At 42.0% G+C, this 10,317-nt stretch overlaps 1 protein-coding gene across 1 annotated transcript; it reads left to right on the top strand.

Annotated features, from left to right (window-relative positions):
* The first annotated feature begins 4,823 nt into the window (after positions 1–4,823).
* Positions 4,824–7,874, top strand: LOC139333911 (transmembrane protein 74). The gene is made up of 2 exons (XM_070966609.1): positions 4,824–4,972; positions 5,619–7,874. The coding sequence occupies exon 2, from the start codon at positions 5,686–5,688 to the stop codon at positions 6,529–6,531; it is 846 nt and encodes a 281-aa protein (XP_070822710.1). The 5' UTR covers positions 4,824–4,972; positions 5,619–5,685; the 3' UTR covers positions 6,532–7,874.
* The last annotated feature ends 2,443 nt before the right edge of the window (positions 7,875–10,317 follow it).

Below are 10,317 nucleotides of genomic sequence, written 5' to 3'. Positions count from 1 at the left end.
TTTCATCATAGTGTCTGCCGCCACCACCACACGAAAAGAGGAGAAAATGTCCACGCTGAGCTTCAGTCTGCCTTTCTCTTTAGCTGCATTTGACCATGAAATGATTGCTGTGTAATGTGATAATGGTGAGTATGACTGTAACACATTTACTTGCAGAATTAACTCTGTAAGGGAAAGATTCATTGCACAGGTTTAGAAAAAAATCAACAATCTACACTGATTTAATGAAAATCTGCGAAACTGATGAAGACTAGAGATTCAGCATTAAGGAAAGCTATGAAATCTAGAAGTGAGGAATAAAGTTACTAAGAAGACAAAGCTTAATTTGTTTCTATCTCCATGTAATGAATGAGGCAAAAAAGTAAGAAATTAATCTAGACAGATATCAATAACATCCTCACACAGAGGAACTTTTTTTCAGAAGATATTTAGCTCAAAGTACAGGAAAAATTGATTCAAGACATTATTTACAAGAACTTCACAAAAAGGAAAGAAGATATTGTTGCTATAGAAGCTGCAGGTCAGGTTTTTGATCTGGTTACAACCAATGAGATACAAGTGAACAAAGTCATCAGATCCTTCCAAAGCTCCAAATGTAGAGATGCTTTCCAACTTGATGCCATGCTTATCAAAAAACACAAAGATATTTTAACTCTCCCCATTGCACATTTAATTAACTTGTCACTTAACTCAGAACTTTTCCTACAGACTGGAAACACGCCATTGTCGCACCTATTTTTAAATCTGAAGACTGCCATAAAGCCAGTAACAATAGACCAATCGGCTTACTGCCAGTACTTTCAAAGGTTTCTGAGAAAGTTATCATTGGACAACTGACAACTTATGATAACACAACAAATATTGGCTTACATCATGTGCAGTCTGGCACTTAACAGAGCAAATCCAATCAAAGGCTTGATAAAGGGGGAGTAGTTGGTGCTGTTTTTAGATTTGTGTAAAGCATTTGATACAGTTAATCAGTTCTTATTTATAAACATTCAAAGTTTAATTTTTCATCTAGAGCACTGGCATGGATGTTTTCATATTCATCTAACGGGATTCAGTCTAAAAACAAGTGCACAGTGGGTGTACCTCAAGCACTGGTGTTAGGTGCCCTGTTATTTAGTCTGCATGTGAATGACCTTTCAAAACAGCATCATGGCAATTGCAAATGTATGCCGATGACATTGTTGTATACACACATGCAAAATACAGCTGAGCAGCTGCCAAGGTAAAAGGTATGTTCTAAAAACACTGTAAAGCCTCCAAATGTAAAAAAAAAAAAAAAGCAATAAAACTTGGCAAATTTCAGACAAATTAGAGACTGTCTTTCTGTTGATGCAGGATGTGTATTCATATATGATCCTTCCCCACATGCCCTGTGCAAACAAACTTTAAAAATTCTGGATAAGAAGCCAATTCAATAGCTGAGTTTAGACTGTTTTTCAAATTTGTGAGTTGTGTATAAAATACTTGACAATTTGGCCTAAATTACATGACTTTGTTTACTTTCATATGGAAACCTATAAAAATACACAAGATTATCTTCTCTAAGAGATTGTACAGTACTCTTTGGTCGGCTGCCTTTGACCAGTCAGATTTTTCTGTGAAAGCCAAAACTCAGTGGAACACCTGACCAGACACCATAATGAGCTGTAGCTCAATCAGTAACTTAAAAGTTACTAACATGCTCATGATGCTGATAAAGTGTGTGTGTGTGTGTGTGTGTGTGTGTGTGTGTGGGGGGGGGGGGGGGGGGGGGGGGGGGGCGTGTGTTAAACATTTAAACATTTATGTTTAATATTGCATGTGGGTTTTTTTTTTACAAATAATATCAATAAATCAAATAAATTCCCTTATCAGCCTGCTGTCTGCATGCGCTGTCCTCCCTGGGAGGTTTTTTAAGAGCTGGCAGAGGGTTTGCGTGCCAGACTTCAAAAACAAATCCAGGGGACCATGTACACCGTCTTATTAATAATCTACAGTACTCTGCTGACGTGGCCTACTGCCCTCTCAGAGACCTCAGGACACTCTCTGGCTGCTGGTGATGAAGAGATGTACTGTACAGGCACACTGTGACATATGTGTACATCTCTATCAATGTATAATAAAGCTCCTATGTTTACTATTAAAACTGTGGAGATTGTTCTACTTCCACATTCTGAGTATTATTAATTCATTTTGAGTTCTGGACTGGGTTGCACCGGATATTTCTGCATCCATTACTAGCTAGTTTTAAATCAGTAGTTCACTAAATTGGGTCATACCATTACAAATGTCTTAAAGACTAGTCAAAATCGGTTGCTACAAAACATCTGTTCTACCATCTAATCAAAAGTAATCAACTCTGTTAATAGGATGTAACTGTAGCATCACAAGCTGGTATGCTACCAGCTTGTGATGCTGAGGTGACTGAGTTTTGTGCAAGTTAGAATCTATAGCCCATGACCATGGCTCTGAAATATCAGTAGCCTAACAGTGCTTTGTTCTGATAAATCTATGGTGCTAGTGCTGAAGAAACAGACAGATTTATAACTGTTTTCTTTCAGTCCCGCCTTTCATCTTGGGTCTATAACATTCTCTTAACTATATGCTATGAATATTCAATTTTGTATGATATTGTAGTCTATCTGCTCTATAGAGTAGTGTCATCTTCATCATCAAAGTGACAATTGGCAATGTGTCTTTGCAGGGGAGAGAGGATCACAGAGACAACCTGCTGCCTGCACTATTCCTATAATATTCCTGTGATCATGGGTTGGGGTTAAGGTTCAGTAAATGTGTGTTGGTTGGTGGTGTGGGGGCAGCAGGGTGCTCCCATTGGGCAATCCCCCCTGTTAAAAATTAAAAATCACAGGTTACCCCACTGCTAGCCTTGTTGTGCAACTGAGAGTTATAAATCAGAAGTTGATGTGAACACTATTTAATTTTATTTAATGTATATCAGAATCTGGTAACTACAAATGCTGATATATTATGAACGCAGTATTTCTATGTCACAACTGGTAGGTATTGGGTACAAATATTTCACAACTAATCTCTACTTAAGAACTTAAGCCTCTGAGCTTTTTCCTTGCTGCAGCCTGTCTCACACTCATAGTTCTAGCCATTCACATCCACCTATTATTACTATTTTGCTACTGTGGGACACTGGCCAGCTCCAGCTGCTCCTAGAAGTGAAGTGAACTCAGTCTCTCTCTCATTCACTTATTCACTCAATAATTCACACACCCATACGTGCATTGTGCTGCTCTTCTTCTCCCTCCTCCTGCTGCATTTGCAGGGACCTCCACTTCCCCTTCCATCACCTTCTGATATCTACTACTGTCTAAAGAAAAAGCAGTGCTACATCCATGTCTCATAATCTTTATTCTGTGTGTGGGTTCATTCTTTGGCAGGAGACACTGGGAGGATTTATAGCCTTTAGAAGCACTGACTCCCCAGCCGCCCCTCCTCTTCCAAGCCTGGTGTCCTTGCCAGCAGGAAAAGTGGTGCACTGTTGCAGACAGATAGCATCTGATAGTTGACTGTTGTTACCCCTCAGTCGAGCGCACAGTCAGATTTCAGCATCCTCTCTCTCCCTCTCTCTGTCTGCATGAGACAAACTGAAGTTGTCTACAGTGTGACCAAACACACCATAAAGCATTAGGATTCCCTCTCTGCAAACCAATATCTGGAACAAAAATGGTGGAGTAAATCTTTGTCAGTCTCTCTCTCCCTCTCTGTCTTCCTCTCTCTCTGACTCTCCCCTTCCCTTTACTCATCTGTTAAATGGAGTCTTGTTGGGAAATGAGCCAAAGCCATTCACCCAGCCACTAGGACTCCAGGAAAAGTGGCGACTATATTTATAGCTGCCTGCCTGGTTGTGCTAAATAAGGTGGAACCGTCAGCAAATGAGTATTCAGTTGAAAGTGGGATTAAACACTTAAATCTTTGATGGTGGCCTGCACTTAACATCTAGTTTACAGTGTCACTTTCTGAGAAAACTTAGTCATTTCATTGTTGATCAGTCACAGTATCTTAAAAGATGCTACCAACATGTGGACTCTGAAGATGTGGCATAAAAGAGATGAACCTCCTAAAGAGTTTCAAGGGGTCACAGATCACATGACCTATTAGATCTCTAGATTAAACATGGATTAGGATGGCTTTGACATAGTGACTAGTAATCTTCTGAGAGAGCACAGTAGAACAGATGGTGCATGATACACGCAGTTTGACAATGCCGTTTGCATATCGCCGCTGGATAAATTGTTCTGATATGATGAGGCCATTAACTGACAACATACAGTATAGATTATTGTATGCATGTCTGTCAGATTCAGTTGTGAGGTTGGACACACATTGTCACGCAATAGGTCCAGTTTGTTTGCTTTGACATTGCTATAACTTTGTTATATTTAACCTGGGGTGTTAAATATTGAATTTATAGTGCTTTACCGTACATTAGAATACAGTACATGATCTCTATTGGCATCAGTGTAATATCCCTGTATGTCAGATGAGTTTGTGGCATTTAGTACTGACTTCATAGCAACTTTACCTTTACTCCACTTGGGCTCCCATACTGAGGCTGATTTTGTTTCACACCTACTATAGCCTACTAACCAACCGTCAGCCTTCAGGAGCTCTACAGTTGAACACTTAGTAAAATATGACCATCAGGTCCCAGGGTTCGCCTCAGCCCTTCAAATCTTCCTCCCGTTTGGGTGTTGACTGGCTGGTAGTGATCTCAATCGGCTCTCAGATAGCGGCGCTCCTTTCAGCGCCACAGCGCGGGCAGCCGGGGCTCTGTGTGTGGGAGGGACTAACGGAGAGCTCCCCTCAGTGCAGCCTGCCGTCACAGCATCGACCAGGCAGAGAATATCTTCAGTGCATATTCACAGATAAGGTTTTTATTTTAATCTGTCCCCGTTGTGTGCCCTCGCTACAGTGTCTATATGAAGAGGAGAAGGGATGCTGAACTAGCGCGGTGAGTGTATTTCTTTTTTTATCGTGCAGTCTGAGGAGGTTTTTGGAAGGGACTGGAAAAAAAATCAAACCGGGTTGTGCACGGATCGTCCATCCTTATGCAGAGAAGCATCTCACATCTTCTGCTGAATTCAAATAAAGTGTGCATGGGCAGTCCGACACATATTCCGGAGGCAGTGGATGTATTTTGCATTAAAACTGGCTCTAGTGGAAACAATTTCATCATCATTTTCTCGTAAGTAGTCCAACTATGGCTATGCAAATTTTATGTGATTTTGTTTTAGCCCAGTTTTGCTTATATATCCATTCCATTGACTGTGTCCATTTTAAAACTGAATTAGAATAATCTCGGTTTACGTGGGCTGCTTCCCTAATTGGATACAGGGGCATTTGGCTAATCACAGCCAGTATAAGCGCCTTTCAATACGGGTCTACGGATTTCTCTTAAACGATCTGATCAACTTCAAAGTGGCGTTTATGTCAGTAGGGTTAGCCGAACTATAAAGGTATGTGCAATTTGCGCACCGTTCCAAATTACGCACGCAAGTTTTTGCGCATTGTGTAGATAAGGTTTCACGCTTTACAATCAGGGTAATCTCATTAAGATGCACCATTTAACTTAGGGCTGGTGTCTGTGCTCTTATTAGGGATGCTGTGGACTGACAACATCGTGGGAGGACGGCTCAGAGTGAACCAGAGGGTGGTGAATTACGAATGGATTCTCCAGAGCTGCTTCCCGCAGATGAGGGAGGCAAACGGGCCAATCATCCCGACGTCCTTGACAGGGTTTCCAGCGCGCTGCATATCCGCAAGTCGGGCGGATCAACAGGAGGAGCGCTGCCGGGAGAGGGCTGCTGTAACCCGGCCCGCAGCTGCCATGACGGGTGTCATTCAGTACCAAGGACGGCGCCGCGGAAAGGAGGCGCGGAGGTTAAACTCTGTCACCTCGGCGAAGAGAAAGTCCGGGTTTGTTGTGACGAGGAATTAGAGACATCCTTCACATATATTGATGAGAATGTTAACCTGCGACTGGCCAGCCCGGAGACTAGTTGTAAAAGTACACACAGACCCGTGCGCAACGGCGAGCCTTGCTCCGAGACTTTACCGGAGTTTTCTTTCATGTCCGAGGATGATCTCTCCTTCGGGGAAAGCTCCGGGACTTCCATAGACTACGGGTTTATCAGTGCAGTCACGTTCCTAGTGACCGGGATCTCCTTGGTGATCATCTCCTACGCCGTGCCTCGGGATGTTGTGGTGGACCGGGACAGCGTGTCAGCGAGGGAGATGGAGAGGCTGGAGATGGAGAGCGCCCGGATAGGTGCCCACCTGGATCGGTGCGTCATAGCGGGACTGTGCCTGCTCACGCTCGGCGGTGTGGTGCTCTCCACGCTGCTGATGATCTCCATGTGGAAGGGAGAGATGTACAGGAGAAAAGTCATCGCTTATTCAAAGCGTTCAGCCAAACAGTACGGCTCTATCAGCCTGAAAACTAGATCCAGTCCCAGCCACTCCTCTGCGCACTTGTCCCTGGAGGAGGAAATAGAGGACACTTTGACTTAAAATGCTGCTCTGCATAGGAACATTTTGTGTATAACTGAGGAATTAATGCCATTCACACACATTCTCTAACATATTGTAGCCAAAAACTCATATTCAAAATGTAAGTCTGCAACATTTTTGTCTTATACTGTAGAAATAGCTTGAATACTGTATTGTATATCCACAAGGCAAACCATAAAGACAAGAAAAGCACTTAGATGCAGTGAGCAATTGGTGGAAATGTGAAAAACATTATGTGGTATCAAATTGGTCCCAAATGTTTTAAAATGGCATCAAACCATAAAAGTAACTGGCAAGAATGTTAACAATTTGTGTCACAAATACTAGATCACATTTTTTTGTACCCAGGATGCAATCTCTGAGAGCTTCCATTTATTATTGAGGCTATTCATATTTAATGCGAATGTTTCCAACGGCGAAACTGTGCACAGACACATTTCAGGAAGTAAGGGAAGTGTGTGTCCCCAGGGCAGGAGAGTGGGAGAGAGGAGGGATGTAAAGCTGTCCCTGTCCACTGTGATGTGGGAGAAATGAGCTCAGTGGTCCACATGGTAATATCCAGTGACAGTCCCTCCCTGGTGCAGTGCTGAGGTAAGCCAGTAAGCCAGGCTTCATGCATCTGAGCCAAAGCTCCATGTCGGTTTGATTGTAGTGAGCAATTTGACTGCAGTCGACAGCACTGACACTGTACACCCTCCTCTGCTCTCACTTGATCCTCTCTGCTCTTCTTCTCCTCCTTCTTCCCCTCACCTTCTAGTTCTCTCTGCCACAGGAAACTATTTGCCTACCATTTTTGCAGCACTCTCCTCAATACTGTAAATTCTCACCATACACACACTTCCGTAGTGTGTGGAAAGGGTCCTGGGCACCCACAGCCAAGTGCCTGTGACATTTCAAGGTTGATGAGCCTTTCCTTACCTGTCTCCTTCCATTTCTTTCTCTCTACGTGAGGACGGACTTAAGAACACCTAATCACACATGAAAGAGTTGCCCTACTTCCAAAACCTAAGCCGTCACTACTTCAAAGAGCTAATTACATTTCCAAAGTGAGGTATCATTCTTTTTAAAGGGTAATATTTGATGTTATCATGGTGATTTACTGACTACATTTTTTGCAAATGACATGAAAAGCTTAGTAGAAGAGGTTTATCATGTGCAGACTTGCTAAAAATGTTAATGCCCCAGCAAATCAGAGAGCAACTTCCTTTTCTTGGATAAGGAAGATTTTAGTTTCTGTCTCAGCTAAGTCCATGTAAAAGCAACCTTCTGTGTCCCTGACGGTTGTTAATGCTGTATGAAGAAACCTGCAGTAAAGAATAAAAAATGTCACGCAAGTCTCCTGGAAAAACATTTTTCTTGTAGGTATGTACCCTGGAACTCTCATAAATCATGCATGAACTATTAGAATTCATTCATATTTGCATATATTCATACTCAGCCAAATGTTGCATTTTGCAAGATAAGTGCTCGTGATTCTCGTGCAGTGTCACCATTGTCTTGTTTTTTTTTTTGTCCTTTCATTTTCTGGGCTGGGTGACCCTGATTCATGGCTTACATTCAAAACGATATGAGTCAGCCCCTGTTAATGAGATGCGTAGGCTGATTAGTCTATGGTAAACAGCTTGAGGCCTCACTGTTGCTGTGCTTTCATTCACTTACATAGGCTCTATGTTTACTGTCACAACGTATACATGTATTCTACTGGAAGTGCCAGTTAGCGTACACACAGATGAAAAAATGTGTTTCGAATAAATCATAGGATCACAGGAGTCTAATCAGGTTTTCAGTCGGCGTTATCATTCAAAAATCATGCGCTGCAGCTGTGAACTGTTGCAAGTTTGTGTTCCGAAAGCTTTTCATTTTCTGTGTCTGTGACCACAGAGCTGACAAGTGTGTGTGCATCCCTGAAAAGCAGCCATTACTTCCTGATATGGCAGTAAAATGCCGAATGAAGAGATTTCCATGAAAGGTAATAAAAATTAATGATCCATATGAGGCAATGTTATCTTGCTCTCTTCACAGAAGTTGTAAATCCACAACCAGTATTGCAGATGTTCAAGTAATATTTCATTTAGCCAGCCTTCCTGGTGTTGTTGGCTGTGAGAAGAAGGTGCGACGCCCAAGTCCTTGACATTCATTTCTTACCGCTTCCTTTTTCTTTCCCTCTCAATAATATATTTGTGTAAAATTTAATTTCTTCAACACTTAAAGGGTGGCCAACAACAATGATACAAACGCCAACAATTCTGCATGATAATATTGAGCAATTAATTCAAATCCCAGGAATATAATGGCTACATTACATTATAATGGCTCTGACACTGAATGGAAAGCACTGATGTAGTGCTTTCCATTCAGTGTCAGAGTCATATTCAGAGGTGGCATCATGTGTGAGAACATCACTGTTGTAGCACACAGAGGATCATAAATCCCAGAGGGAAGCCGTTAACATTGCAGACTTCAAACAGACTCATCGGCAGCATGTAATGCACAACACAGGTTTTCAGACATATACTATTCCTCCCCCTTTCTCTCCCTTCTTTAACCCCCCCTTCTTTCTGTCCTCCTCCATGCTTGGCATCATGCCTCACAGCTAACACCAGGCTTCCCTTCATACAGCCAACTAAACGTGTTTGGGGGATTTAATCAGGGATTTGCTTGAAGCGACAGCATTTTACATGCCAAGCTCAAGTGTATTTCCAGAGGTTTCATGCATAAGCTCTTTATCCTTGAGCAGTGCACAGCTAAATCACCCTTATTGATATTGGGTTAGTTCCTCTGTAAGTCGATCCCTTCAGGTGAGGCCGAGGGGCGGCTGAGCTGCTGCCATCAGCTAATTTCCTAAAGGTGTTATTACACTCCTCCATCTTGTCAGTGTTAATACTCTCTCTCTCTGTGTGTGTGTGTGTGTGTGTGTGTGTGTGTGTGTGTGTGTGTGTGTGTGTGTGTGTGTATTCATATGACTTTGCATAGGTGTTGTGTGTCACCTTTGATCAAAGCACTGCTGACCGTAAGATTTCATTTCAAATATTTCTGTGGAGAGATTTAACGTCCAAAGATGGTAGTAGGCTTTGCCACCCTGAGAGGAAGAAAAGTCTCTGAAGAATGCAAACAGGTGCAGCAAGAAGCTGCATAACACTATATACTATATAACCAGCAGGCATTAAAGGAATAGTTTGACATTCTGGAAAATTTGCTTTCTTGCTCAATGATGTTAAATGAAAAGGTCCATGCCATTCTCATGGTTTTGTTCAGCATGAGGCTACAGTCATTACCTTAGCTTAGCTTAGCTTAGCTTAGCTTAGCTTAGCTTAGCATAATAGAAACAGGGGAAAACAGCTTTTTGAAAGTAACAAAATTTGCCTACCAGCACCCCTAAAGCTCACTAATGGAGCTTGAAGTGGAAGGAGCTATTTTGGGCACCCCTGGTTCCAGGAGCAGACGTTCCATTCGTTTTTCCAATTGATTATGTTACATGACTCATATTTTGAGCACCTCTATGGCTTGGATCAGTATAAAATTCTCCCGGTTAAATCATCAGCTGCGCTAAAACATATCTGTTTATTTGACAAAAGACAAAGGCATAACTTTGAAGTTGAAGTCAACTATGATCCCAAGGCTCATTTCAGCAAGTAACATCCAATCACTGAACTAAAAATTCCAATAAAAGCTAAAGATTACCATGTTGAGAAATGTGCTAAAACAAGCTGCATCTTAAATCTGTTCACTTTTAATCTGAGTCAAATTTGGTTGGATTGAGCAATATGGGCATTGTAGCATTTAAAG

This window comes from Chaetodon trifascialis, chromosome 7, assembly GCF_039877785.1.
Source record: "Chaetodon trifascialis isolate fChaTrf1 chromosome 7, fChaTrf1.hap1, whole genome shotgun sequence".
In the NCBI taxonomy this organism is placed as follows: Eukaryota; Metazoa; Chordata; class Actinopteri; order Chaetodontiformes; family Chaetodontidae; genus Chaetodon; species Chaetodon trifascialis.
This window is presented reverse-complemented; position numbering and strand designations above follow the sequence as displayed.

Bases quoted from the DNA above. Each gene is read 5' to 3' on its own strand.
- LOC139333911 (XM_070966609.1), top strand. From the start codon at position 5,686: ATGGATTCTCCAGAGCTGCTTCCCGCAGATGAGGGAGGCAAACGGGCC.